The 26,177-nt window shown below is 50.0% G+C and overlaps 1 protein-coding gene and 2 gene segments (V, D, J or C); all 3 read right to left on the minus strand.

The window, feature by feature from the left end:
• Positions 1–26,177, minus strand: part of LOC123332164 — a 74,682-nt gene that overhangs the window by 17,240 nt on the left and 31,265 nt on the right.
• Positions 1–26,177, minus strand: part of LOC112582842 (immunoglobulin lambda-1 light chain-like) — a gene marked incomplete in the record, with an annotated part of 281,468 nt that overhangs the window by 4,683 nt on the left and 250,608 nt on the right.
• Positions 16,263–18,204, minus strand: LOC123465059. The segment is given in 1 exon segment: positions 16,263–18,204. A coding segment is annotated over 1 exon segment (423 nt).

Raw genomic sequence — 26,177 nt, forward strand, 5'->3', positions numbered from 1 at the left:
AACCCGTACTGCACTGGGTCCAGCATTCTTTTAATTCAGCAGTAGAACTTTTGGGTCATGGTTGTGTTTAAGGAATGCACATACTATTTTTGAAACAAAATTTAACAGGACAGCAATGTAAATTCAGCACTTATTTCTGATTAAAGAAAGCAAATATCCAGCCTGTTACTAAGTTAATTAACTAAAGAAACATCCTCAACTCAATGAACAGTATCTCCTGAAACTTACAGCATGCTTCACATTTAAAGGCAAAACCATTTTAGAGGCCAGGGTTCCCACGCTTACTTTTACTATTTAATATATGCTACAGATTCAAGCCCATGACACAAAATGGGGGGAAGAGTGTGAGTGTTAGGAAAAATGAGATAAAATTGGTTTTTGCAGGTGATGGGCTAGTTTACTTTAAAAAAAAAAAAAAAAAAACAAGCTCAAGATGAACTGAAGGACTATTAGAACTGGTACAAGAGTTAACCTGTGATCGAATACAAGCAGGCTAGGCAAAACTCAGCAGGTTTTCTTCTATACAGGCAGTAATGATTGAGAATACAAAATGGCAGAAGCACTGACAATCTCGATAACAGTTCTATTGAAAGCCCCAGGAATAAACTTAACATGGAATGTACAAGATCTGTGAGGATAAAATATAGCACAACCTAATGAACGGACACAGCAGCAAAGACATCAATTCCCCTCAAGTGAACCCACGTACTCCATAAAATTACAAGCACAACATCAAAGGAATAATTTTGGACTTCCCTGGTGGTCCCGTGGCTGAGACTCCAAGCTCCCAATGCAGGGGGCCTGGGTTCGACCCCTGGTCAGGAAGCTAGAACCCACATACTGCAACTAAGAGTCTGTAAGTCGCAACTAAAGGTCCAGAGTGCCGCAGCTCAGACCCAGCGCAGCCAAATAAGTAAATATTTTTAAAAATCAGTGAGCCAGTTCTAAAGTCCAACAGTAAGAATAATTGTGGAACTCAGTTCAGTTCAGTCGCTCAGTCATGTCCGACTCTTTGCGACCCCACGAACTGCAGCACACCAGGCTTCCCTGTCCACCACCAACTCCCAGAGCTTACTCAAACTCACGTTCACTGAGTCGGTGATGCCATCCAACCATCTCATCTCAATGGTGGAGAATAGACACAGATATTTTGATTGAGAATAACACCAGCGGATTGCTCCCTAGCAGGTACCAAAACACACTGTAAAGCTACCATCATTAAAACATGGTGGAAGGGGGGTGGGAACTGATGGTTAGAACCACAGCGAGGATGTGATAAGTCAGGAATTCAGCATTTGATGAAAGTTGTGTTTGTATTCAAGCAATACAGAATGACTGGTTTCCCATTTTGAAAATATATAAGGATACGTTTCTACCAACACAAAAATAAATTTCAGGTGAAGTAAAAACAAACACCGAAACAATAGAAGTACCTGAATACAATTAAAAAAAATTCAAAATAGAAATGTCTTTCCTATGCTTGCCACAGCTCGCAAACACCATAAAGAAAAACAACCGATCTGACACGTAAAAATTAAAAAGCCTTAGTGTTGAAAGACCCCACAAATGAAATTGGAAAACAGATCAGGGAAACATATTTACCACATACATACTTAACGAGGGGTTACTATCCCAAATGGATGAAGAGTTTCTATAAAGTACAACCAACCGAACAAAAAGCAAACCAGACAAAATTACAACCGGTACATTCACAGAAGAAATAAAGTCAATCAATAAAAGTATGAAAGGAAAATAAATATCACCAACAATCAAATAAACAAACGGCAAACAGTTTTGTTCTCATTTTTGCTCTTCAGACGCGCAACATAAAAAAAGATCCAAACGTCACATTATTGCGAGAATGGAGAGGAAAAAGCACTGTTGTTGACTGCAGGGAACGGAAGTCAGAGCAGACTCTTGGGAGGACCACTGGCGTCTCCTATGAAAATTTCAAAGCCTGTTCTTTCTGACCCAGCACCCCATTTTTAGGCATCTTTCCGGGGAGACAAAGCGTACAAAGTACGAGCACATAGCTACGCACGTGGGGGTTTCCACGTAGCATCTCTTGTAATTTACGTTTTGTAGTGGAAACACCCCAAACGTCCATTAATAGGTGAATGATTAAAGACACGCTGCTTATTCCAAACTTTGAATTCATACAGAGCCATTCAGAGAACATGGGGGATCCATGTGGGCTGATACAGAAAATCTCAACAGACTGAATAGATAGTTGCAGGCTCATAGGCAGAGTATGAGCCCGTTTTGAAAAATAAACCCCCGGCACCGTTAGTTGTGTGTGTGAGTTTCCAGGGACATACATGCCTAGGAGGAAGGCCAGGAGTGTGCAGACCCACATGACACTGTCTCTCGCTGGAGAATGGGTTTTAGGATAAGACGTGCGGTTGGTGAGCAGAAACTCTCAATTTTTACTTTATACGCTTCTGTGCTCAATCTTTTTTAAAAGCATGTTATTCTGGTATTAAAAAGTATTGTAGAAGATAAAATTACATGTCTATCTTCTTGTGAACATTTTCATGACTATTTTTTATAGTTTATAATTCTATCATTATATTTCATACAATTATAACTTTATAAAATTATAAAGCAAAAATTAAAAAATCTGGCTAGAGACACATGATTGTCATATTTCTATGTTTTCTGACAAGCTTTTGAAAGTGCACGCATGCTTTAAAAACCCAACTTTAGAAATATCATTTTGGAAGTTTGTGTTAGGTTTCCTTACGGTGGATGTGCCATGCTGCGCTTCATCACACCCTTTCTGTTGGATGTTCAGGTTATTTCCGGTTTTATCCCATCATTAACGAGTTGAGTTCCTGGCTTGTAAACCTTGGGTCACATCTTTTTGATTGTTCCCCCGCCCCCAGATGAATTCCTAAAAGCGGAATTACGCAATTTAAAGAAATGTGCTTTCTTTTATGATTGCTGCATATTGCCGAGAAGGGTGCACATTTTAGATTTTTGTAGCCGGTTCATGACACTGCGTGCTCCTCCCCGACAGCCCTCTGACGACGTCACTGTCAATTCGCCTGCGGATTCCATGGGCGATCTCGGTGCCTGGTCACCGAGGACTGTCCCCCCGCTCTCCATCACCTTTTCACAGCTTCTTCTCCATCCTCTAACCTGACCTCACACTGGTCTCTGATCTGAAACAATTTTTCCACAGCACAAACTGGACTCTGACAGCCCCACACAGAAATCCCTCAATGCCTGCCCTGGATCCCAGGATAAAGGAGGGGTGGACAAGACCCCCGTGGCCTGTACCCCATTCTCCCCAGCTCTGGAAGCTCCCTGCAGGCCTGTGCACCCCTCTCTCCTCCTCGGCCTCCCTACTCCCTTTGCCTGGAGCACTCCCATCCCAGGTCAGTGTCCCATACCTGGACGTGACCCCTTGGTTCAGGCTTGGCTCCATTAGACACTTAGGAACCTCGCTGAGGAGCTGACCTCCTTGGGGGAGACCGAGCCAAGCCCTTGCTTCCTTCTCTGGATGCCTTGCAGACTTGCCCCTTCTCTTGGACCGTTTTCTTAAAAAACACAGGACACTCTGGTGCCTGTCTAGTCCTGGAATTTCTACAGTCCTGGGACTGTGCCCATGTGCTGTGTGACCTTAGGCAGCTTGCCTCACCTCTCTGGACCTCTGTCCCCGCCTGTAAGAAGGGGAGGAAGGCAGACCTGCCTTGTGGGGCCGCTGCCCCCAAAATGATCAGTGCCTCCTGGGCAAGTCCTGCCCCGTTGCGCCGTGTCTGCCTTGCTCAGAGGGCCGGGGTGAGGCAAGAGGGACACCAGCCACGGGTGCAAAATCTCAGGCTGCCAAAAGCTCCACGAGATAAATAGTATTTCAATACAAAATTAAAAAATAAAACCCAATACAAAGGCACACTGGGCCCAGCGTCAGCGCTCTAAGTGCAGCCACGTCTGCCCAGGCTCCTTCTCTCCAGCTGGTTTTCCCTTCTCGTTCCCCGCCCCTGCGGTCATTCACCCCTGGGTCCCATCAAAGGGAAGCCCCACTTCCCTGCACCACGACTCCCCCGGCCCTTACCTGTCCTGCAGGCTCCACGGGCTCCTTCCTGACGGGGCTTCCATGCAGGGGGCTGTGCTCTGAGGCGCCGCCATCAGGGGCAGCAGGCCGTGGGCGCCCACGGGATAAGAGGCCAGGCCCAGCAGAATGAGAGGCCAAGGCTGCCTGGGGACACCGCGCTGACCCCTGGGGGCCTCACGGGACCCCTGGCCTGGCCTGGGCCTCATGTGCCCCCAAGGCCAAGGACACTTTGGACAGACGCGCTGGTGTGGGCTTCTCCTTGGAGGGGGTTGAAAGTGCCCCCGCTTCCCCTTGCTGGCAGGGGCCGTTCTGGTGCACCCTGTCCCATGGGGCCCATCCTCTGCCTGGGCCTTCTGTCCCTGCCCCCAGCACTGCCCCCTTCCCCAGGGCCCAGGGCCCAGGGCCCAGGGCCAGTACTCCGGGGCGGGGGGGGGGGGGGCGCCACACCCAGGGGGGCCTCTGCCAACTGTTCTGCTCTGGTTCCAGGGCTCAAGGGCCTCTCACTAAAGCCTGCCCACCAGCCCCGCCCCACCCTTGGGACCTGGTTCGGCACACTAGCTCTGTTCCGCTTCTCTGCTCTGTGAGGGTGTCTTGTGGCCCTGGAGAAGCCATGGAGGGCTAGGGTCCCAGTGCCGTGAGGACTCTGGGTGTAGGAAGAGCTCCATGTGGCAGGTTTCATGTTCCCACTCATCGCAGCCGGCACCTACCCTCCAGCTTGCCAGTTGCTTCAGTTCTGTCAGTCGCTCAGTCATGTCTGACTCTCTATGACCCCATGGACTGCAGCATGCCAGGATTCTCTGTCCATCACCAACTCCCAGAGTTTACTCAAACCCATGTCCATTGAGTCCATGGGTGGGTGATGCCACCCAACCATCTCATCCTCTGTCAACCCCTTCTCCTCCTGCCTTCAATCTTTCCCAGCATCAGGGTCTTTTCCAGTGAGTCAGTTCTTTGCATCAGGTGGCCTAAGTGTTGGAGTTTCAGCTTCAGCATCAGTCCTTCCCATGAATATTCAGGATTGATTTCCTTTAGGATTGACTGGTTGGATCTCCTTGCAGTCCAAGGGACTCTCAAGAGTCTTCTCCAACATCACAGTTCAAAAGCATCGATTCTTCGGTGCTCAGCTTTCTTTATGGTCCAACTCTCTCATCCATACATGACTACTGGAAAAACCAGCACTTTGATGAGACGGACCTTTGTGATCCAGTTGCTTAGGTCCACTTAAGTCCAGCTCTGCAGCCCTTCTGGTTCTCTGTTTCAGCAACTCTGGGGAAGGACCCCAAAGGGACTTTTCTGGAAGGGACTTTTCAGACATGTCTGGCCCTCATATTTTGAAGCTGATACTCCTTAATGTTTCTGCTACATTCGGTGCAAATCAGTCCAGCCTGTTCCATGGGATGTGGTACCAGACACACAGCCTGGGACTTCGGTTCCTTTACATAGATAGGATCCTGGGAGACAGTGTCTGTGGATCTCTGTGCTTCTGCATGTCTCAGGAGCAAAGGCACGGATCACCTTCAGTATGGATTGTCTTTGGATGTTTGTGGAATGAGAAACCCTGGAAGGTAGGGGAACCCTCTCCCTCCGGAGCTGAATGTATTTACTGTCTGGCATAACAGACCTGGGGTCCCCCAGCTTGGACATGCAGGTGTCTCCTGGCTCCTTTGCATCACCCCGTCGGGCTCAGAGAACCACTGCTTGGATGATGCTTGTGGCCCGACTGCCACTGTGGCGGGGTGACAAGCTGGCCTTTGTCTCCGGCACAGCATCTCGGGTCTGCCTGCATCAGTGCAATTGCGGCAGCCTCATGGTTTAGCTGGCAGGTGGGATGACCTCCCAGACCCTCCACAGCTCTCGATAATGACAATAACAACGGTGATGGGGGGGGCAGGAGGGGGCGAATGGATGGCGGTGATCAGAGCCTCACGGTTTGACCAAACTCATAAAGCAGTTTTGGAGGAATCCCAGGCTGCCTGGTCCAGTGCTGAGGCTGGACTGCACGCGTGCGCGCGCGTGCACACACAAACACACACACACATCCCTGGCCTTGGACACTGGCCAGCACTGAACAGCAATGGGGTGCGGGTGCCCTGACGGCTGCCATGCAGGTACGGGGGAGCCCCTAGGGGCTCCGATCCAGTCCAACTTCTCCCCACCGTGGTGCTTCGCTCACCCCAGCCTGGGACCTGCTCTCCTCGCATCTTGGGGGCTGGGTCCCCCCGCCGCCTGGAGACTGCGGTGGCCCCCGGGACAGCCCCAGGTTTGGGGGAGAAAAAGGGACTGTCCCTGAACTCAGCGGGTGACTCCAGCTGCCCCCCTCCCCCCACCCTGCACCTGCCCAGGCCTCTGGGCCGACTCCCACCGGCCACGTCCTCCTGTGTGGGCTGCGGTCGGAAACTGGAGTCTGGCTAGACCCCGGGGGACCCTCGGGGGATGGGCAGGGCCTTCCCAGCCCATGCAGCTGCAGCTCTGGCCACTCCACTCAGGCCTGCCCTACACCCTGCCTGGGCTGAGCATGGCTGAGAGCTGGATTCCAGCTGGCTCAGAGATGTCTGGGTCCAGCAGTCTGCTCTGTGGACCCCCTTCCCAGGGTCTCTTGCTCCTTTGTGCCGCCGCCCCTGCCCACCTCCCCTGGAGTGGAGGGGCGTGTCGTGTCCAGTCACCTCTGTCTGCTCCTGCCCGCTCTCCACCCCGCAGGCCCCAGAGACCCTGCCTGTGGCCACAATGGATTCCTGTCTCCCAGGCCCAGGCCCTCCCCCAGCTCCCCACTTCCCTCCTCCCCAAACTCAAGCCTGGTGGATCCTTCTCTTAAGCGCTTCACTGTTGGGGCTTGGAGCATTTGAGGTGGAGATGGGGGACAAAGGGTCATCTGGAGGTGTGACCAGGTTTTTGGAATCAGGGTCTGGCTCTGTGGTTCCTGAGCCCCCTCTGAGGGGTCCCCGGGAACCATGAAGACCCCGGGTCCTCTGGTGATCCTAGGGGTGCAGAAGCTCCCCCCACCCCGAGCTCTCTTTCAGCAAATGGGGAGAGAATCTTCGGCTTCTGGAGACGTCACAGACTCCCCGACCTGGCAGTCCCTTCTGCGGATGAGGGAACAGAGGCACAGAGAGGGAGAGTTTCTTTCCTAAGACACACAGCAACTTGATGTAAAGACTATATCCTGGGACTTACCAGCGTCAGCCGGGAACCTGGGAGGACCAGGCTTTCTGGGACATGGGAGTGGGGTGGGGCCCAGCCTGGAACCTGGGGGCTCTGGGAAGTTTCCCTCCCTTAAATAGATGGGGAAACAGTGGAAACAGTGACAGACTTTATTTTCTTGGGCTCCAAAAATCATTGCAGATGGTGACTGCAGCCATGAAATTAAAAGATGCTTGCTCTTTGGAAGAAAAGTTATGACCAACCTAGACAGCATATTAAAAAGCAGAGACATTACTTTGCCCACAAAGTTCCATCTAGTCGAGGCTATGGTTTTTCCAGTGGTCATGTATGGATGTGAGAGTTGGACTATAAAGAGAGCTGATCGCCAAAGAATTGATGCTTTTGAACTGTGGTGTTGGAGAAGACTCTTGAGAGTCCCTTGGACTGCAAGGAGATCCAACCAGTCCATTCTAAAGGAAATGAGTCCTGAATATTCATTGGAAGGACTGATGCTGAAGCTGAAACGCCAATACTTTGGCCACCTGATGTGAAGAACTGACTCATTGGAAAAGACCCTGATGCTGGGAAAGATTGAGGGCAGGAGGAGAAGGGGACGACAGAGGATGAGATGGTTGGATGGCATCACTGGCTCGATGGACACGAGTTTGAGTAAGCTCCAGGGGTTGGTGATGGACAGGGAGGCCTGGTGTGCTACAGTCCATGGGGTCGCAAAGGGTCGGACACAACTGAGTGACTGAACTGAACTGAACAGAAGGGACGGGCCTGGTAGCGGGCAGCAGAAACCAGCTGTATAGGGAGACACTGCCCAGAAAGAGTGGAGCTCAGACACAGGACAGGGGAGACCTGGGGGCAGGGGTGGGGGGTAGGGGGGTCGGGGGGGTGGGAGGTGGGGTAGGCGGCTCCAGTGGAGGAGGTGGTGGGGGGAGGGGGCAGGGGCTGGGCTCTGTCCTCCTGGCACCCCTGGAACTCCTGGAACCCTGACCAGTGCTAGGGTGGGGGTGCTTAAGGTGAGTCACATGAGTGACTGTCAGAGCCTGACTTCACTTACTATTTCGATGCTTTATCCATCCGGATTGGGGAGTGGGGGTGGGCAGGAGCTTAATTTCAATTCTAAAACCTATTGCATTAAATATTTCTCTCTCTTTTTTCTTTTTTAAATTTGGCCATGTCTTGTGACTTGTGGGATCTTACTTCCCCGACCGGGGATTGAACCAGTGCCCTTGGCAGTGAAAGTGCAGAGTCCTAACCACTGGATTTCCAGGGAGGTCCCGAAATATTATTTACCTTGATGACTGAGTCTGGGGACACTTCCTGGGCCAGCAGCTCCTGCCTCTCCTGGCCAGGTGGGTTTATATTAGTATCTGGTGGGTAGCACTTATTTCCAGGTCCTTTCCAAAGGTTTGGACCAACACCCGGGAGGCGCACTCTGGCAAGAGGAGACCCTACTTTGGCAGGTGGTGGTTTTGTAGCAGCTGCTGCTCCCTTAACTGTTGCTCTGACGACTGTCAGCTCGGTGAGTCCTCCTGGGACCCCAACTGTCAGCTCGGTGAGTCCTCCTGGGACCCCGGGACGGTGGTTCAGACGGACACATTCTCACATCCTTGTTCTGTGCATGGGAAATGCTTCACCCGATGGCTAACGATGCCAAGGTGATTTATATTTGATTCTTACTTCATTATTTCTAAACGCCAAACACTTAAACACCCTGACATTTATTTCTCACTATCCGTGGCAGCCAACAGTATCTGTTGCTAATTCAAGAATGATAAGTAGCCTGGTGACTTATCTTGTTTTTAAAGAGCTTTTATAAACGCAGGTAAAGGAACATAGAAGATCTACATCATTTTAACGTTGGTTTCACTAGACAGACACATCGTTTAATTTTCAGTGATTTTATGATATTCCTCAAAATGCACACTAATATGTTTGTTTGTACTGACACAGTGGGAAGGCTTCTAACAGAACTTGGTCGGAATGGGACGTTTGGCAGGGAGGACTAGCTTTGCTAGTTAGATCACAAGATTAGACTCTTCCATCGATTAAACGATTCGAGTCAGCAGCCTCAAGTTTGGGAGGAAGCATATACTGAAAGCAGCAGTCGTTTTTGGCTCCAGGGACAAGGGTGGGAGGTGGTTTCAGGCTGGTTCAAGTGAACTGCATTTATTGTGCAGCTTATTTCTACTATTAGTACTCTATTATCAGCTCCACCGCAGATCTCAGGCGTTAGATCTTAGAGGCTGGGGACCCTTGACTTAGAGCGCATGAAAAGACGCAAGCATTTTCCTCATGAGATACCAGATTGGCAAAGATGCATGGAATTGACTTGTGCGGGCATGCCAAGTCGTGTCCAACCCTCGCGACCCCGCTGACTGTAGCTCGCCAGGCTTTTCTGTCCATGAGATTTTCCAGGCAAGAATACTGGAGCGCGTTGCCATTTCCTCCTCCAAGGGGTCTTCCCAACCCAGGGATGGAACCGACATCTCTTGTCTTGTCTGCACTGGCAGTTGGGTTCTTTACCAACTGTGCCACCTGGGAAGCACCGAGATGACAGATATTTAAAATTTCCTCAGTCTTTAAAACTACGTCTTCTACAAGGGGCCTCTAAAGTGAAGATTGAAGCAGGAAGCTCTGCTCAAGCTTTCTTGTTTACCCCTGAAACGGAGAAAGTGAACAAGTGACCGGGTGACACCTCGCAGCAGCTGGTTTCTTGAAACGTTGCCTCTGGGGTGGGGCCAGCTGGCGGGGTTTCCCCCAGCGGATGGGACAGTGAACCCTCCTCTCAGACGGTCCGGAGGTGCGTCGAACTGGCCCATCTCGAATCCTCTTGAGGTCAGACGCTGTCCAGTGCTTTGTGATCTGCAAAATCAGAAGAGTACGAATTGGGGCTGTCAGCTGATAGATCATTCAGAGAAACAATTTCTGACCATCCAGCACGAATCATTTCTGGCACCTAACCAGGAAGGAGTTCATAGCAGGGAGGGACACTCTGTTACAAAACTCCTGTTTGTGGAACTGAAGTTTCCCCAGGTTTGTTGTAGAAATGAAAGCCAGAACAGCATTGCTGTGGACCTACTTCATTCTAGAGACAAAGAAAGAAAGAAGGAAAGTGAAGTCGCTCCGTCGTGTCTGACTCTTTGGGACCCCATGGACTGTAGCCTACCAGACTCCTCCAGGCCAGAACACTGGAGCGGGTAGCTGTACCCTTCTCCAGGGGATCTTCCCAACCCAGGGATCAAACCCAGGTCTCCCGCATTGTGGGCAGATTCTTTATCAACTGAGCCACAGGGGAAGCCCCTAGAGGTAAAAGTAAATTATACTAATTGATGGATTCATGAATCAACACTAGTTGATAATTATTCATAAGGATTTCAGGACGTCCCTGGTGGTACAGCGGATAAGAATCTGCCTGCCAGTGTGGATCTGATCCCTGGTCGGGGAAGGGCCCACCTGCCACAGAGCAACAAAGCCCACATGCTACAACCACTGAGCCTGAGTGCCTAGGGGCTGTGCTCCACGACAAGAGACGATTTCACAGTGAGAAGTCGGAGAGTAGCCCCGCTGGTCACGGTTAGAGAAAGCCCACCTGGCAACAAAGACCCAGGGCAACCAAAAATTAAAAATAAGTAAATAAACTGTAAAAAAAAAAAAAAGATTTCAATACATTTATGTTGTTTGAGTCAAACTCTGATACTAATAGTTAGGGTAATAATTCAAGGTAGGAGAAAAATCACAGTGCCATTGAACATTTTTAAATGAATGTACATTGTTCTGATGGAGATGTATGTCAGGATCCTGAATGAGATTCTTGGGTATGAAAATACAGGAGCATAAGTCCATCTGCTACGTCTATGTCTCTATTCCTGCCCTGGAAATAGATTCATCTGTGCTATTTTTCTAGATTCCACACGTATGCATTAATGCATGGGATTTGTTTTTCTTTCTGACTTACTTCACTCTGGGTGACAGAATCCAGGTCCACCCACATCTCTACCAAGGACCCTATTTCGTTCCTTTCAGTGGGTGAGTAGTACTACATTGTATGTGTGTACCACATCTTTAAAAAAAATTATTAAATTGTTCTCTTTCTTTTTTGTTTTCTAAATGATGAAAGTATAGCAACACGCTTAGAGGAGACTTGGAAAATACGGAACAAGTTTACATATATGTCCACTATTTGTTACAATTATTTTTTTAAGTGGATAAATTAAGATTTTTAGTTGGAGTTTCAACGTCGAGCTCTCAAAACTTAATAGAATGAATATACAGAGAAGTAGAAGGATAGTGTAGACCTGAAAAGCACTATGAACCAATTCAACATAATTGAGATTTATACAATTTTCCCACAACAGTACAATCCAAATTCTATTCAATTTCCCATAGACTACAAACTAGGAGACAATGGAACATATCCAGGGACACAAAACAAGGTCCAAAAGTTTAATGGGTTAAAGGTACTTGAATCACACAGAGTCTGTTCTCTTATCACTGTGGAAATATGTTAGAAATCAATATCAAAATGTATTTGGAAATAACCCACACCTTTTGTAGTGCAATGTGACATCTATCAAGAGAGAGCTTTGAGTTCACCGTTGAAACCCTCAGTAAAATCAGAAGACTGAAAAAAACACAGAGGGTGATTGCAGAGAAGAAAACACTTAAATGAGAAGTTGATATCAAAATGAGCAATTAATAGCAAAGATACTTAAAAAAAAACTCATGTATTTGGACATGAAATGTCCACTGTTAAATGATGGGTGTAGCTAAGAAGCCACAGCGAGGAAAGTTAGAGAATATTTATAACAGAAGGAAAATGACAAGAGAAGTTGCCAGAAGTTGTTGCAAGCAGCTGAAGCTGCTCCGTGCATCACATCTTCTTTACTCATTCTCTGTCTGTGGGCATTGAGGCTGCCTCCACGTCTTGGCTATTGTCAACAGAGCAGCTTTGGGGCACCGAGGGGAAGGGGAGGGTGGGTTGGGTTGGGAGAGGAGGCCTGACACATATACACTGCCTTGGATGAACAGGTAGCTAGTGGGAGCCTGCTGTAAAGCACAGGAAGCTCAGCGCGGTGCTGTGTGATGACCAGGAAAGTGGGACAGGGAGAGGTGGGAGGGAGGCTCCAGAGTAAGGCGATATACGCATTGACTTTGCCTTTTGCTAAGTTGCTTCAGTCGCGTGCAGCTTTTTGTGACCCTATGGACTGTAGCCGGTCAAGTACTTCTGTCCATGGGATTCTCAAGGCAAGAATACTAGAGTCGGTTGCCATGCCCTCCTCAGCACAGCTCAGTTCAGTGCAGTTCACTTGCTCAGTCGTGTCCGACTCTTTGCGACCCCATGAATCGCAGCACACCAGGCCTCCCTGTCCATCACCAACTCCTGGAGTTCACTCAAACTCATGTCCATCGAGTCAGTGAAGCCATCCAGCCATCTCATCCTCTATTGTCCCCTTCTCCTCCTGCCCCCAATCCCTCCCAGCATCAGGGTCTTTTTCAATAAGTAAACTCTTCGCATGAGGTGGCCAAAGTATTGGAGTTTCAGCTTCAGCATCAGTCCTTCCAATGAACACCCAAGACTGATCTCCTTTAGGATGGACTGGTTGGATCTCTTGGCAGTCCAAGGGACTCTCAAGAGTCTTCTCCAACACCACAGTTCAAAAGCATCAATTCTTCGGCGCTCACCTTTCTTCACAGTCCAACTCTCACATCCATACATGACCACTGGAAAAACCATAGCCTTGACTATATGGACCTTTGTTGGCAAAGTAATGTCTTTGCTTTTCAGTATGCTATAACTTATTGGAGAAGGCAATGGCACCCCACTCCAGTACTCTTGCCTGGAAAATCCCATGGACGGAGGAGCCTGGTGGGCTGCAGCCCATGGGGTCGCTGAGGGTCGGACACGACTGAGTGACTTCACTTTCACTTTTCACTTTTCACTTTCATGCATGGGAGAAGGAAATGGCAACCCACTCCAGTGTTCTTGCCTGGAGAATCCAAGGGGCGGGGGAGCCTGGTGGGCTGCCGTCTGTGGGGTCACACAGAGTTGGACACGACTGAAGTGACTTATAGCTTATAGCAGCATGCTATAACTTTCCTTCCAAGGAGTAAGCGTCTTTTAATTTCATGGCTGCAGTCACCATCTGCAGTGATTTTGGAGCCCCAAAAAATAAAGTCTGACACTGTTTCCACTGTTTCCCCATCTATATCCCATGAAGTGATGGGACCAGATGCCATGATCTTCTGAATGTTGAGCTTTAAGCCAACTTTTTCACTCTCCTCTTTCACTTTCATCAAGAGGCTTTTTAGTTCCTCTTTCACTTTCTGCCATAAGAGTGGTGTCATCTGCATATCTGAGGTTATTCATATTTCTCCCGGCAATCTTGGTTCCAGCTTATGCTTCTTCCAGCCCAGCATTTCTCATGATGTATTCCGCATGTAAGTTAAATAAGCAGGGTGACAATATACAGCCTTGACATACTCCTTTTCCTATTTGGAACCAGTCTGTTCCATGTCCAGTTCTAAGTGTTGCTTACGGACCTGCATAAAGGTTTCTCAAGAGGTAGGTCAGGTGGTCTGGTATTCCCATCTCTTTCAGAATTTTCCACAGTTTATTGTGATCCACACACTCAAAGGCTTTGGCATAGTCAATAAAGTAGAAATAGATGTTTTTCTGGAACTCTCTTGCTTTTTCTATCATCCAGCGGATGTTGGCAATATGATCTCTGGTTCCTCTGCCTTTTCTAAAACCAGCTTGAACATCTGGAAGTTCATGGTTCATATACTGTTGGAGCCTGGCTTGGAGAATGCCTGGCTTGGAGAATTTTGAGCATTACTTTGCTAGCGTGTGAGATGAGTGCAATTGTGCAGTAGTTTGAGCATTCTTTGGCATTGCCTTTCCTTGGAATTGGAATGAAAACTGACCTTTTCCAGTCCTGTGGCCACTGTTGAGTTTTCCCAATTTGCTGGCATATTGAGTGCAGCACTTTCACAGCATCATCTTTCAGGATTTGAAATCGCTCCACTGGAATTCCATCACCTCCACTAGCTTTGTTTGTAGTGATGCTTTCTAAGGCCCACTTGACTTCACATTCCAGGATGTCTGGCTCTAGATGAGTGATCACACCATCGTGATTATCTGGGTCATGAAGCTCTTTTTTGTACAGTTCTTCTGCGTATTCTTGCCATCTCTTCTTAATATCTTCTGCTTCTGTTAGGTCCATACCATTTCTATCTTTTATCGAGCCCATCTTTGCATGAAATGTTCCCTTGGTATCTCTAATTTTCTTGAAGAGATCTTTAGTCTCCCATTCTGTTGTTTCCCTCTATTTCTTTGCAATGACCTCTAAGGAAGGCTTTCTTATCTCTCCTTGTTATTTTTTGGAACTGTACATTCAGATGCTTATATCTTTCCTTTTCTCCTTTGCTTTTCGCTTCTCTTCTTTTCACAGCTATTTGTAAGGCCTCCTCAGACAGTCATTTTGCTTTTTTGCATTTCTTTTCCATGGGGATGGTCTTGATCTCTGTCTCCTGTACAGTGTCATAAACTCTGTCCATAGTTGATCAGGCACTCTGTCTATCAGATCTAGTCCCTTAAATCTATTTCTCACTTCCACTGTATAATCATAAGGGATTTGGTTTAGGTCATACCTGAATGGTCTAGTGGTTTCCCCCACTTTCTTCCATTTCAGCCTGAATTTAGCAATAAGGAGTTAATGATCTGAGCCACAGTCAGCTCCCAGTCTTGTTTTTGCTGACTGTATAGAGCTTCTCCATCTTTGGCTGCAAAGAATATAGTCAATCTGATTTCGGTGTTGACTGTCTGGTGATGTCCATGTGTAGAGTCTTCTGTTGTGTTGTTGGAAGAAGGTGTTTGCTATGACCAGTGCGTTCTCTTGGCAAAACTCTGTTAGACTTTGCCCTGCTTCATTCTATACTCCAAGGCCAAATTTGCCTTGTGTTACCAGGTGTTTCTTGACTTCCTACTTTTGCATTCCAGTCCCCTATAATGCAAAGGACATCTTTTTTGGGTGTTAGTTCTAAAAGGTCTTGTAGGTCTTCATAGAACCGTTCAACTTCAGTTTCTTCAGTATTACCGGTTGGGGCATAGACTTGGATTACTGTGATATTGAATGGTTTGCCTTGGAAACGAACAGAGATCATTCTGTCATTTTTGAGATTGCATCCAAATACTGCATTTTGGACTCTTTTGTTGACCATGATGGCTACTCCATTTCTTCTAAAGGATTCCTGCCTGCAGTAGTAGATATAATGGTCATCTGAGTTACATTCACCCATTCCAGTCCATTTTAGTTCGCTGATTCCTAGAATGTCGACGTTCACTCCTGCCATCTCCTGTTTGACCACTTCCAATTTGCCTTGATTCTTGGACCTAACATTCCAAGTTCCTATGCAATATTGCTCTTTACAGCATTGGACCTTGCTTCTATCACCAGTCACATCCACAGCTGGGTATTGTTTTTGCTTTGGCTCCATCCCTTCATTCTTTCTGGAGTTATTTCTCCACTGATCTCCAGTAGCATATTGGGCACCTACCGACCTGGGGAGTTCCTCTTTCAGTATCCTATCATTTTGCCTTTTCATACTGTTCCTGGGGCTCTCAAGGCATGAATACTGAAGTGGTTTGCCATTCCCTTTTCCAGTGGAGCACATTCTGTCAGACCTCTCCACCATGACCCTTGGGTCTTGGGTGGCCCCACAGGGCATGGCTTAGTTTCATTGAATTAGACCAGGCTGTGGTCCATGTGATTAGATTGACTAGTTTTCTGTGATTATGGTTTCAGTGTGTCTGCCCTCTGATGCCCTCTTGCAACACCTACCGTCTAACTTGGGTTTCTCTTACCTTGGACGTGGGGTATCTCTTCAAGGCTGCTCCAACAAAGCTCAGCCGCTGCTCCTTACCTTGGATGAGGGGTATCTCCTCATGGCCGCCCCTCCTGACCTTGAACGTGGAGTAGCTCCTCTCGGCCCTCCTGCGCCCGGGCAGCTGCCCCTCCTCAGGACATGTATAACTAATTCACATTGTTGTACAACAGAAACCAATTCAACATTGTAATGCAAATATATTCCAATAAAAAAATTAAAAAAAAAAGAAAACACACGAGCAGACCAAAGGTAGTAAGAGATGTGGAATGAAAACACGTCTAAGGAGCAGGAAAGATGAACGTTATAGAAGACTTTTTAAGGAGAGTGGTTAGCAAGTTATGATAATTTTTAGCTTCTGAGGAATGTACATAAAGGAGCGGTGTGACTATTTTGCAGAAGTTCTGATGAAAATGTTCGGATGTCAGGTTGCGAAGGGGCAGGCGTCCTGGGGAGCGCGGTTCTTCGAGGGTTTGGGGTGACGGTGTGAGGGCCGGGCTGCAGTCCCGCATCCTGCCCTCCAGGGAGGCCCTGGGTCTCAGTGCTGGACGATCCGGTAGGCTGACCAGAATGGCCGCCTGACTCAGTGGCCACCAGCGACTGATGGTTTCCTGCCTGTTTCTGGAATCTTCCCACCACTCCTGAGAGAAGCTGAGCATGGACAGGGGACATGGCTGTCCTAGGACTCAGCTGGCATGGGGGACCCTCTGGCTCAAGGGTGCTGATATGCCCCCAGGACTCAGGACCCAGTGCCCACTTGCCGCTGCTCAGCAGGATGAACAGAGGGCCCTGAGCACAGAGGGCACCAGGCCTCAGTGGGACCTGCCGCTGCTCCGAGGAGGCTGGGCTGTGCGGGCCAGGCAGGAGGTTTGCGTCTCGCTTCCCGCCTGCCTGTGTCGCTGTGAGGATCGTTACTGCTGCTGTCCCACAGCTGACTGTAACAGTCAGCCTCGTCCTCGGCCTGGGCCCCGCTCATGGTCAGGGTGGTCGTGTTCCCCGAGTTGGCGCCAGAGAACCGGTCAGGGACCCCCGTGGGTCGGTTATCGTCACCATAGATGACCAGCGCACGGGCCTGGCCCGGCTTCTGCTGATGCCACTGAACATTTTCACCTCCAACGCTGTGCCCTCCACACATGATCCTGGCCGTCTGTCCTGGGGACATTGATGCCGAGGGTGACTGAGTCAGCTCGTAGGAGGACACAGCGCCTGCAGGAGAGGAAAGGAGAGGCGGCTGGACATGGAGAACCTAGGAACAGAAGCCCCCTGCCTGATGCAGATTAAGTGCCAAAGATTCTCTGGCCCCCAGGGACACCCTCCCCTCAGTCTCAGCACCCCCAGCTCATGTGCCTGGTGGATGGAGTCTCTGAGTAAAGGAGACTCCCCCCTTTCCCTGGCAGGCACAGCCCTCAGGGCTGACCCAGCAGTGAGCACAGAGGGGGGATTTCAGCCCACCCTGCAGCAGCTCCAGGTGCCCCCTGCCCCCATGGGCAGATCCCACTGAGCTCAGAGTCAGGGCCAGGCCCGTCCCCGAGTTCTGGGCTGGGGTGGGTGGACCCTGGGACTCACCTGTGCAGTGAGCTAGGAGGCCTAGGAGCAGGGGGTCCAGGCCGTGGTGGAGGCGCCCCGAGTCTGCTCGCCAAACCCAGGCTAAGCAGGGCTCCTCCCATGTCTGTCTTATCCCCTTGCTGCTGGGGATACAAATCAGCCCGAGCCGGGGTTGGGGGTGGGGTGGAGGCTGTTTGCAGCCGTGGTCAGAGAGGCTCAACCCAGGGCCACAGCGGTTGTGGGGGGGAGCACCCTGCACACTCCCCTCAGCCCGGGGCTGCTCCTGCACCTGCTGGTCTCAGGGTCTGGGGGGACAGCTCCACCCCAGTCTGGGTCCTGGCCGCACTCTTGGGAGAGAAGCCCTTCTCACTGAGGGCTCAGAGGTGGAGACTGTATTTTCCAGGAAACCTGAGTCCTTTGCACCAAAGGATCCTGGGCCCTGCCATGAACGTGGCCAGAGTCACAGTGGAGACGTCGGGGTTTCCTGGAAGCCAAGTCCTTCCTCTGCTCCATCCTGGTTCAGGGGAAGGACCTTAATTTCACCCAGGACTTTGAAGTGTCTCATCCTTCACTGTTTTTGGGTGCAGTTCACATGTGGGTCTGGTTCTAGCTCCACCTCTAGAACTTTTAAGGGAAGGTTCTTCTGATCCTTGAGGGCCCCTGGACGGTGACTCTCACCAGGCCCACACCACAGGTGACGCACCCAGCCCAGACACAGCTCCCGAGTGACAGAGCCATGGATAACACTGGTCCTCTGCCAAGAGCACGGGGCGTTCTTAAAGGTCCCCTGAGGTCCTGGAAGTGTCCACCCTTGGCCATGAGGTTCTGGGCAGCTGGTGGGTGCTGGGCCTCAGTATTGCTGTGTGTGGTCTGGGCTATCGACCGATCATGTGCTCAAAGGAATGACTAAGTGTAAGACAGAATACTGGCTGTAAATTATAGAAACACCTCACGTGAAATATATGCATACTAAACACTTGTTTCTTTGCCTGCATTGGTTGGCATGCAGGATCTTATTTGCAACCTGTGGGATGTAGTTTCCTGAGCAGGGATTGAACATGGGCCCCATGTACTGGGAGCTCAGAGTCTAGCCACTGGACCACCAGGGAAGTCCCGGAAATACATTTTCTAAAGTTGCCTTCAGTTACTGGGGAAATGCAGGAATACAAATAGTTTTTCTAATTAAGACAAATAAATCTCTTGGCTCTGTGTTCCTGGAGCTGACTAGAGAGAACACTGTTGGCCCCAGCCCCCTGGGGAGAGATGGGGAAGGTGGAGCTTGTCCTCCAGGTAGGACAGAGGCTATCAATGCAAGCGAAGAGGGTGGAGTCTGTGCATCCTGACAGGACGACACCACAGAAAGCCGGCCCCTGTCCTCAGGTGTGAGGTGTGGGTACCCAGCCCCTGCATGGGCACCTGATGCCCAGGTCACCTCATCTCCAGGTGCGGTGTTGAGTGACTCTCTGCTGCCCCCTGGTGGCCACTTTACACTGACTGCTGATGAGGCCAGGAAGTCATCTGTCCAGGTGGTCATTCCCTGGGCCTTGACTGTCGGTCCCATGGGAGGAACTACTGCTCTCTTCATGCCCTCAAACTGCCTCGGTGTCAAGCTTTAGGGTCTCAGGTTACCTGTGAAATGATGAGCAGACCTGTTTGGAGAAGGAGGCTCAGGGTTCCACCTGAGGCGTCTCTGTGTTGCTACCTTTACGACATTAGGTCTCCAAAACACAGTGTTTCTATATGATTTGCTCTTATTTAATTTCATCACCAAATGTTTTATAACTCTCTGTAAACAGGTCTTTTCTCTCCTGCTACTGCTAAGTCACTTCAGTCATGTCCGACGCTGTGCGACCCATAGACGGCAGCCACCAGGCTCGCCCGTCCCTGGGATTCTCCAGGCAAGAACACTGGAGTGGGTTGCCATTCTCTCCTAAGTTAAATTAATTCCTTGGATACTATTGTTAATGGAATTGTTTGTTGGTGCATCAAAACCCAGATGATTTTTGCATCTGAATCTTGAGCCCTGACGCATTTCTGGATTCATTATGAGCTCTAATAATTTTTGTGGACTTTAGAAATTTGTCTATATTGTATTATGTGTCCAGAAAATAGAGACCCTTTGATTTCTTCCTACCAGTTTAGACGGCCATTATTTCTTTCTCTTGCTCTGTTGCTGTGACTAGAATTTCCAGGACACAGTTCAATGGCAGTGGGGAAAGCTTTCAGTCTTTCTCATGGAGTGTGATGTATGCTGTGGGTTTTTCATAAATGCCCTTCATTGGGTTGAGATATATTCTTTCTACACAGAATTTTCTGGTGTTTTGTTTCTTTTTTTTCCTTTGGTCATGAAAAGATGTTTGATATTGCCAAATCTTTTTCTGCACCATTTGTGATGTTTAATGTCTTTTTAATTTCTTTCCGTGGTTTATTCATGACTGATTGTCTTAGGCTGAACCACACTTGCATTCCTGGGGTGAATGTCACTTGGACTTTTGATACATTTTTGTTGATTAAGTTGGCTAATATCTTAAAAGATTTTTTCTTGTATATTTATAAGGCATTTGGGGCTTCACTTTCTTTTCTTGTAATGTCTTTATTGGTAAGTGTAATTCCAACTTTATGGAATAAACTAGAGAGTATCCTTTCTCCTCTACTGTTTGAAAGATTTTGATAAAGATTAGTGTGTAATTCCTCTTTCAATGGTTGGTATAATTACCATCTTTCCTCCCTGTTGGCTCAGACGTCAAATATCTGCCTGTTAGGCAGCAGACCCCATGCACAGGAGGCGACTTGGGTTCCATTCCTGGCTCGGGAAGATCCCATAGTGAAGAAAATGGCTACCACCTCCAGTATTCTTGCCTGCGAAATCCCATGGACAGAGGTGCCTGGTGGGCAGCAATCCATGGGTTGCAAAGAGTCAGACATGACCTTGCAACTAAACAATAGTAAGAATAAGTTAGCAAATCAAGACATGAGTGTCATGCCTCCCTGCTAAGAAATGCATCCGGAGGCGGCCGGTCACAAACAGCCAGCAGTCTTCGCAGCTCCCTGCCCCTGACCTCTGGCCATCACGCGAATTCCTTGCTTTTCTTCCACTTCTTTCCAGCTCCTGATGGTGGAGGAGGGTTCCTGAGACCTTCCCATTTGTTGCTAACCATTCAAATGTATTTTTATTCAACTAAAACCCCACATAATAAAAAATGCCAAGCTTTTCTTTTAAAAAGAAAAAAAAAAAAAAACTACCACATTGGACATATGTCTTTGCCTGACTTTAAATGAGACCCGAGTTCTACATTTCACACCATTGTCAAGAAAACACCATGGAGCCTGGTCCTGGGAACCCTAAATCCATTCCTGACCCACCCCCCCCCCCCCCCCCCCCGCCGTGCAGAGCCTGCCTGGAGGCCCAGGAGGTGGGGCTGCCTGGGGGCTCCGCTCTGGGGGAACTGGGCCAGGCCTGTCCCTGCGGTGTCCACAGTCCTCCCGGGGCTGGAGGAGAGTGTGAGCAGGACGGGAGGGTTTGTGTCTCACTCCCCCGTCTGTCTGTGTCACTGTGAGCAACACCAATGATATCAGCTGACTGACAGTAATAATCGGCCTCGTCCTCGGCCTGGGCCCCGCTGATGGTCAGGGTGGCCGTGTTCTCTGAGCTGGAGCCAGAGAACCGTTCAGGGATCCCTGAGGGTCTCTCACTAGACTCATAAATGACCAGCACAGGGGCCTGGCCTGGCTTCTGCTGGTACCAGTGAGCAAAAGCGCTTTCGAAGTCTTCGCCCTGGCAGGTGATGCTGGCTGTCTGTCCCAAGGGCACGGACACCGCAGGCGGCTGAGTCAGCTGAGAAGAAGCCAGTTGACCTAGAAGAGAGGAGAGGAAGAGGAGTGTGAGGAACAGGGTCTTCTCCCCAGGACCCCATACCCCCTGCAGCAGCCCCTGTGCTGAGCTGACGGGCCAGCCTGAGCCCTGGTCACTTGGGGGCCGAGGCGGGGGCCGCACCTGTGCAGAGAGTGAGGAGGGGCAGCAGGAGAGGGGTCCAGGCCATGGTGGATGTGCCCCGAGCTCTGCCTCTGAGCCCGCAGCAGCGCTGGGCTCTCCGAGCCCCTTTATTCCCTCTCAGAGCTTTGAGGGGGCAGTGAGGGTTTGGGTTTATGCAAATTCACCCCCGGGGGCCCCTCACTGGGAGGCGGGGTCACCACACCATCAGCCCTTGTCTGTCCCCAGCTTCCTCCTCGGCTTCTCACATCTGCACATGAGACTTGTCCTCAGGGACTGCGGTCACTGTCACCTTCCCTGTGTCTGACCACACGACCACTGTCCCAAGCCCCCCGGCCTGTGGTCTCCCCTGGGCTGTCCCAGAGGTGCCCTCAGCCTGGCAGCATCCTGGCCATGGGCTGAGGCATGGATGGTGCCCCTTGCCCTGGGTGTTCTGTGTGTCCTGAGGGGATGGCCTGTCCAGTCCTGACTTCCTGCCAAGCGCTGCTCCTTGGACACCTGTGGACCCACCAGGGCTGGTTCCCCTGAAGCCCCCCTTGGGCAGCCAGCCCAGCCTCTGACCTGCTGCTCCTGGCTGCGCTCTGCTGCCCCCTGCTGGCCACCCCACGTGCTGCCTCTAGTAGAGCTCTGATTTCTCAGCATGACTGTAATTTCTGTCTTCAGTTCAGTTTAGTCGCTCAATCCTATCCTACTCTTTGCGACCTCACAGACTTTACAGTCCATGGAATTCTCCAGGACAGAATACTGGAGTGGGGAGCCTTTCCCTTCTCCAGGGGACCTTCCCGACCCAGGAATCGACTCGGTGTCTCTGCATTGCAGGCAGATTCTTTACCAACTGAGCTATCCTGAGCGTGAGTGTGATTATTCTCTTCAGTTCTGTTCAGTCCCTCAGACTTGTCCGACTCTTTGCGACCCCATGGACTGCAGCACGTCAGGCCTCTCTGTCCATCACCAACTCCCAGAGTTTACTCAAACTCATTTCCATAGAGTCAGTGAGGCCATCCAACCATCTCATCCTCTGGCATCCCCTTCTCCTCCCGCCTTCAATCTTCCCCAGTATCAGGGTCTTTTCCAATGAGTCAGTTCTTTGCATCAGGTAGCTAAAGTATTGCAGTTTCAGCTTCAGCATCAGTCCTTCCAATGAATATTCAGGACTGATTTCCTTTAGGATGGACTGGTTGGATCTCCTTGCAGTCCAAGGGACTCTCAAGAGTCTTCTCCAACAGCGCAGTTCAAAAGCATTGATTCTTTGGCGCTCAGCTTTCTGTATAGTCCAGCTCTCACACCCATACGTGAATACTGGAAAAACCAAAGCTTTGACTAGACGGACCTTTGTTGGCAAAGTAATGTCTCTGGTTTTTAATATGCTGTCTAGGTTGGTCTTAAATTTTCTTCCAAAGAGCAAACGTCATTTAAATTCATGGCTGCAGTCACCATCTGCAGTGATTTTGGAGCCCCCAAAATTAAAGTTTGTCACTGTTTCCATTTTTTCCCCATCTATTTGCCATGAAATGATGGACCAGATGCCATGATCTTCGTTTTCTGACTGTTGAGCTTTAAGCCAACTATTTCACTCTCTTCTCTCACTTTCATCAAGAGGCTCTTTAGTTCTTCTTTGCTTTCTGCCATAAGGGTGATGTCATCTGCATATCTGAGGTTATTGATATTTTCCTCAGCAATCTTGATTCCAGCTTCTGCTTCACCCAGCCCAGCATTTTTCACGATGTACTCTACATAGAAGTTAAATAAGCAGGGTGACAATATACAGCCTTGATGTACTCCTTTCCCTATTTGGAACCAGTCTGTTGTTCCATGTCGTGTCCTAACTGTTCCTTCCTGACATGCATACAGATTTCTCAAGAGGTAGTTCAGGTGATCTGGTATTTTCTTCTCTTTAAGAATTTTCCATAGTTTGTGGTGATCTACACAGTCAAAGGCTTTGGCATAGTCAATAATGCAGAAATAGATGCATTTCTGGAACTCTCCTGCTTTTTCGATGATCCAGCAGATATTGGCAGTTTGATCTCTGGTTCCTCTGCCTTTTCTAAACCCAGCTTGAACATCTGGAAGTTCACAGTTCACATACTGTTGAAGCTTGGCTTGGAGAATTTGGGGCACTACTTTGCTAGCATGTGAGATGAGTGCAATTGTGCGGTAGTTTGAGCATTCTTTGGCATAGCCTTTCTTTGGGATTGGAATGAAAACTGACCTGTTCCAGGCCTGTGGCCACTGCTGAGTTTTCCAAATTTGCTGGAGTATTGAGTGCATCACTTTAACAGCATCATCTTTTAGGATTTGAAATAGCTCAACTGGAATTCTATCACTTTAGCTAATTCCATTCATTAGCTTTGTTTGTAGTGATGCTTCCTAAGCCCCCCTGGCTTTATCTTCCTGGATGTCTGGCTCTGGTGAGTGATCACACCATTGTGATTATCTGGGTCATGAAGATCTTTTTGTATAGTTCTTCTTAGGAACAGATTTTATGATCTCCATCCTTGCATCTCATTATATATAGAGAAGCACTGACTCCCTTCATGGTGACATCAGATCCTCATGACTAACAAAAAGCCTTTTGTAAAATGAGTGCTTCATGGTATTGAACTCCCCCGTCACCAAAACCTTATATTTGACCTTCCCCCATTGCCCCAGGTACCTCTCAGAGCATCTGAGATGCCGCCTCCCAGGCTGCACTCCTCATTTTGCCCCAAATAAAACTTAACTCGCAGCTCTCAAGCTGTGCATCTGTGTTTAGTTGACAGTACAAATATAATGGAAAATTTAAATTAAATATAATCCACGGGGAGAAATCCAAACATCTTATGAGGGAGAGAGAGTTAGAGAAAGGAAAGAAGAAGAAGCAGGAGGAGGAGGAGAGGAGAGAAGCAGGGGGAGGGCGGCAGGGAGACAGAGGGGAGGACACCGAGGGGAAAGGGAGGAAGGGGAGTGAAGTGAGAGAGAGGCCAGAGTTCATCAGAGTCTGGACTCGCAGCCCAATCCTGCGGGTGTGTCCCGAAGCAGGGGAGAGCCTGAGCCAGGTGGAGACAGAGCTGTGTCTCCAGTCCTCGTGGCCGTGACCTGGAGCTGTGTGGTCAGCCCCGCTGACCTCAGCCTGGCCCTGCTGGTGGTCGGGGGCAGTGATCCTGGACATAGTGTCTGAGCGTCTGAAATCCCTGTGGAGGCGCCACTCAGGACGGACCTCGCCTGGCCCCACCTGAATCTGCAGGTCCAGGCCCTAGTGGGGCTTCCTGCCTGGAACTGAGCAGCTGGAGGGGCGTCTGCACCCTGGCAGCGGAGCTGCCCCAGGGGCGCTCAGAGTTGCCAGGGGGAGAACAGAGCTTGTCTGAGACCCAGGGCTTGTCTCCAAGGGGTCCCCTAAGGTGTCTCCTGGCCAGGGTCAGAGCCGGGATGAGCACGTGGTCTGAGTCGGACTTTCAGAGCTGGTGGCTGCATCCCTGGGGACAGAGGGCTGGTCCTAACCTGGGGGTCAGAGGGCAGGACGGGAGCCCAGCTGACCCCTGGGGACTGGCCTCCTCTGTGGTCTCCCCTGGGCAGTCACAGCTTCCCCGGATGTGGACTCTGAGGAGGACAGCTGGGGCCCGGCTGTCAGGAGGGGTTCGGGAGGCCACACTCAGGGGAGGAGACCCTGACCTGCTCGGGTTGTGACTGAGTTTTTGGGGTCCTCTAGGAGACTCTGGACCTGCAGGCCCTGCAAGTTCATCTCTAGTGGAGCAGGACTCCGCAAGACTGATGAACTGAATCCTCTAGGAGAGGTGTGGTTGTGAGGGGGCAGTATTCTAGAACCAACAGGGTGCGCAGGTAGCTGGCACCGGGTCCAGTGGCGGCAGGCAGGGCACTCAGGGCTGACTAGGGGTCTGGGGGATTCAATGGTGCCCACAGCACTGGATCTTCCATCAGAATCCCAGATTTCACAGGGCAGTTTCGGGGATTAGGTCAGGACGTGAGGGCCACAGAGAGGTGGTGATGGCCTAGACAAGTCCTTCACAGAGAGAGCTCCAGGGACCATGATAAGATGGATGGGTCTGTATTGTCAGTTTCCCCACATCAACACCATGGTCCCGCCAGCCCCTCCTCCCGGGCCTCCAGGAAGGCTCTGCGGACACCCCTGTGCAGAGCCTGCCTGGAGGCCCAGGAGGAGGGGCCACCTGGGGGCTCAGCTCCAGGGGAACCGGGCCAAGCCTGTCCCTGCTGTGTCCACAGTCCTCCCGGGGCTGGAGGAGAGTGTGGGCAGGACGGGAGGGTTTGTGTCTCACTTCGCTGTCTGTGTGCGTCACTGTGAACATTGTAACTGCCACTGTCCCACGACAGACAGTAATAGTCGGCTTCATCCTCTGCACGGACCCCACTGATGGTCAAGATGGCTGTTTTGCCCGAGCTGGAGCCAGAGAACTGGTCAGGGATCCCTGAGCGCCGCTTACTGTCTTTATACATGACCAGCTTAGGGGCCTGGCCTGGCTTCTGCTGGTACCACTGAGTATATTGTTCATCCAGCAGCTCCCCCGAGCAGGTGATCTTGGCCGTCTGTCCCAA

This window comes from Bubalus bubalis, chromosome 17 (assembly GCF_019923935.1).
Source record: "Bubalus bubalis isolate 160015118507 breed Murrah chromosome 17, NDDB_SH_1, whole genome shotgun sequence".
In the NCBI taxonomy this organism is placed as follows: domain Eukaryota; kingdom Metazoa; phylum Chordata; class Mammalia; order Artiodactyla; family Bovidae; genus Bubalus; species Bubalus bubalis.